Source organism: Chenopodium quinoa, unplaced genomic scaffold, assembly GCF_001683475.1.
Source record: "Chenopodium quinoa cultivar QQ74 unplaced genomic scaffold, ASM168347v1, whole genome shotgun sequence".
NCBI classification, from domain to species: domain Eukaryota; kingdom Viridiplantae; phylum Streptophyta; class Magnoliopsida; order Caryophyllales; family Amaranthaceae; genus Chenopodium; species Chenopodium quinoa.
The window spans coordinates 6,387,412-6,391,416 of record NW_018742263.1 but is presented as its reverse complement, the minus strand read 5'-3'; the positions used below and the strand labels follow the sequence as shown (position 1 = coordinate 6,391,416).

At 40.3% G+C, this 4,005-nt stretch overlaps 1 protein-coding gene across 1 annotated transcript; it reads left to right on the top strand.

Annotated features, from left to right (window-relative positions):
* The first annotated feature begins 335 nt into the window (after nt 1-335).
* LOC110683106 lies at nt 336-2,961 on the top strand. Its single transcript, XM_021859463.1, has 3 exons — nt 336-575; nt 705-2,126; nt 2,206-2,961. The coding sequence occupies exons 1-3, from the start codon at nt 336-338 to the stop codon at nt 2,959-2,961; spliced, it is 2,418 nt and encodes an 805-aa protein (XP_021715155.1).
* Nucleotides 2,962-4,005: the final 1,044 nt, after the last annotated feature.

The window sequence follows — 4,005 nt, the reverse complement described above, 5'->3', positions numbered from 1 at the left end:
TCTGCTAACAACAGACACCGTGCACTTGCGGTATAAATTTTTATTCATCAAGTTTTTGGCGCCGTTGCCGGGGAGACGGCTAGATTCTATTAGTTTTAGTTTGATTGTTTGAACCGTTTTTATTGTCCCATTGGAACTTCTAGTTTCAATTGGGACATTATCATTGCTTTCTTTTCTTTTTGTTTATGCCTAGGTCAAAACGAATAGGTGATTTGATCCCTACGGATCCAGACTTGGATAAGACCCTTAGGCAAATTAAAAAACAAGGGAAAAGGAAGCAGAAAAAGACCCACTCACAGAAGAGCTATACAACACAGTCTGACACACGCAAAGAGATGACTGATAATAGGTCTCTTAATTCTTACAGAGTACCATCCTTAGATGGCATTCCAACGGGTCTTAAAATGCCAGCAATCACTGCAGAGAACTTCGAAATCAAACACGCATTGCTCAGTATGGTCCAACAAAATCAATTTAGTGGCCATCCTACTGACGAGCCGATTAATCATTTGCAGCGATTTCAACAATTATGCTCCGCTGTTCATCACAAAGGAGTCACTCAAGATCAATTGAAGGTGATGTTGTTTGGATTTTCCCTTCGCGATAGAGCTTAAAAGTGATTGAACACTGTCGAGGAGACGGAGTGGAGAAAGATTTCTCAAGCATTCCTCAATGAATATTTTCCCCCTGAAAAAACTGAAAAGATTCGACATCAAATATCAACATTTTCTCAAGTGGCCGGGGAATCTCTTAGGGAAGCATGGGATAGATTCTTAGATCTTCAACGATCATACCCGCATCACAATTTTGAGAAGTGGAATCTTGTTCGTATTTTCTATAACGGACTAGAACCCGAGACTAAATGTATTGTTGATTCTGCCGCAGGTGGTGTTTTCCTTGACAAGACAATCAAGGAAGGGTATGATTTTCTTGCAAATCTTGCAACCAATCATTTCTCTTCTCCAAGAACGCGAGCAAAGAAAAGGAAGATAGAAGTTGAAGCCTATTCAATCTTGACTTCTCAGTTGGCTCAACTAACTGCAAAAATTGATGCATTGCAGGCCACTCAGGACTCCTCTCTTGTATTTGTTAATGCTATGTCTTCTCAACCTCTGCAAACTAATTTTTTTTGTGAATTGTGTGGTATACAGGGTCACTTTGGATATCAATGTGCTCAGAATTCTCAAGATACCAATCAGATGGAGCAGGTGAATGCCTTTCAACAAAGGCAACCAAATGACCCATATTCTAACACATTCAATCCAGGTTGGAGGAATCATCCCTACCTTTCATACAAAAGCAATAATGTTCAAAATCCTCAACCTCAGCAACAGTGGTCACAGCCTCAGAACCCTCAACCTCAGCAATATGTTGCAAGGCCTCCACAACATCAACAAGGGGCCTCTCATCATCCTCCCCCGGGTTTCAATAGGCCACCTCAACAACAACAACCTTCTCATGGCACTCAGGAGCCGACTATGTTTGACCTCATGAGAATGATGACATCCATGAAGCAAAACACTGAAGATAGCATCAAGGAGTTGAAAAATACGACAAAGCATTTGGAGAACCAAATCGCGCAAGTAGCAGGTACCAATATCCAAAGGCAACCTGGCCACTTACCAGGACAGCCTATCCCTAAGGAGACCGCCAATGCTATCACTACTCGTAGTGGTGTTAGCTATGAAGGGCCCCAAATGCCTATTGATGATGAAAATCTTGAGAAGGATAAGAGTAAGGTTGTGGAGAAGACCTTGGATGATGTTCCCACCTCAAAAGATGGGAAAGCTAAAGCAAGTGATGCTGAGAAAGAGAAAAAGAAAGGTTCTGAGCCTCCACCTGTCGAGCCAAAGCTACCATACCCACATCGGATGCAAAAGAACAAGGTAGTTCAAGAATTTGGTAAGTTCTTGAGTATGGTCAAGAACCTTGAGGTAACTGTTCCTTTTACTGATTTGGTCTCTCAAGTTCCAATGTATGCAAAGTTTTTAAAGGAAATGATTACTAAGAAGAAAGACTTTGGTGGTGTAGAAACAGTCGCTCTAACTGCAGAGTGTAGTGCTATATTGCAAAATAAATCCCCACCTAAGCTTAAGGACCCTGGTAGTTTTTCCATCCCATGTCATGTAGGTGCATTATTCATTGATAAAGTTTATGTGACTTAGGTGCTAGTGTGTCTATTATGCCTCTTTCTGTTTGTAACAGGTTGAAAATGGGAGCTTTAAATGCACACAAATCACTTTGCAAATGGCTGATCGTTCTATAAAATACCCTTTAGGTGTTTTGGAGGATGTCCCCATTCGGGTTGGGAAATTTTTCATTCCTGTTGACTTTGTAGTTTTGGATATGGAGGAGGATAGTAATATCCCGATCATTTTAGGTAGACCTTTCTTGTGTACTGCAGGTGCTGTTATTGATGTCAAGTCTGGGTCCCTTACTTTGTCTGTTGGTGATGATATAGTGACTTTCAATCTAACCAATGCGATGAAGTCGCCTATGATTGAGAATACTTGTTGCAGGATTGATGTGCTTGATGAGATTGTGAGATATGATACGCCTCGTGAGTTAGCTAATGATCCATTAGAAGTTGTTCTCACCCTGGAGATCTCTGAAGGAGAAGGAGATGCAGAGATTGACTCCTTGATTCGTGACTTGGATGCCCCTAACATTGAGGGGTTCGAGGTAATGGAAACTATTTGTTCTACTTCTGAGTCACAAGTAAAAAAGGTAGAGTTAAAACCTTTTCCTTCTCATCTAAAATATGTATTTCTTGATGATAATGAGGAATGCCCTGTAATTGTTAGTGATAAACTTGATAATACCCAAGTTTCTAAGCTTTTGACTGTGCTTCGCATGCATAAAAAGGAAATCGGGTATAGCATTGACGATCTTACAGGGATAAGTCCTAATTTTTGTATGCATAGAATTAATTTGGAAGAGAATCATCGCCCTTGCATCTAACCACAACGTCGATTGAATCCTAATATGCAAGAGGTGGTGAAGAAAGAGGTAATGAAACTTCTAGATGCAGGCATCATCTACCCCATCTCAGATTCTAAGTGGGTGAGCCCGGTATAAGTCGTTACTAAGAAAGGGGGGACAACTGTTGTTAAAAATGATAAGAATGAACTAATTCCTACTCGTGTTGTCACAGGTGGCGTATGTGTATCAATTATCGCAGGTTGAATACAACCACCTTGAAAGATCACTTCCCCTTACCTTATATAGATCAAATGCTTGAAAGATTAGCAAAACAAAGTTTTTTCTGTTATTTGGATGGATATTCAGGTTTCTTTCAGATTCCCATTCATCCGGAATATCAAGAGAATACAATGTTTACATGCCCTTATGGTACATTTGCTTATCGCAGAATGCCATTTGGGTTGTGTAACGCCCCTGCGACGTTTCAAAGGTGTATGATGGCCATTTTCTATAATTTCATTGAGAACATCATGGAGGTATTTATGGATGATTTCAGTTTTTATGGTTCTGACTTTGATATGTGCTTGCATAATCTTTCTAAGGTGCTTAAACGTTGTACCGATGTCAATTTGGTCTTGAATTGGGAAAAGTGCCACTTCATGGTCAATGAAGGAGTGGTACTTGGTCATCTTATTTTTGATCGTGGCATCCAAGTTGACAAAGCAAAAATTGAGGTGATTAAAAAACTTCCCCCTCCCGTGAATGTCAAGGGAGTGAGAAGTTTTCTTGGTCATGTAGGGTTTTATCGCCGATTTATAAAAGATTTTTCGAAAATAGCGAACCCCTCACTCAATTATTGCTTAAGGATGCCACATTTGAGTTTACTGATGCTTGTATGGAGTCTTTTAACAGGATTAAGGAGGCATTGATAACTGCTCCTATCATACAACCTCCGGATTGGGATTTGCCATTCAAGATAATGTGTGATGTGAGTGACTATGCTGTGGGAGCCGTGCTTGGACAACGAAAGAACAAGATTTTTCATGCCATTTACTATGCTAGTAAAACCTTGGACGAGGCTCA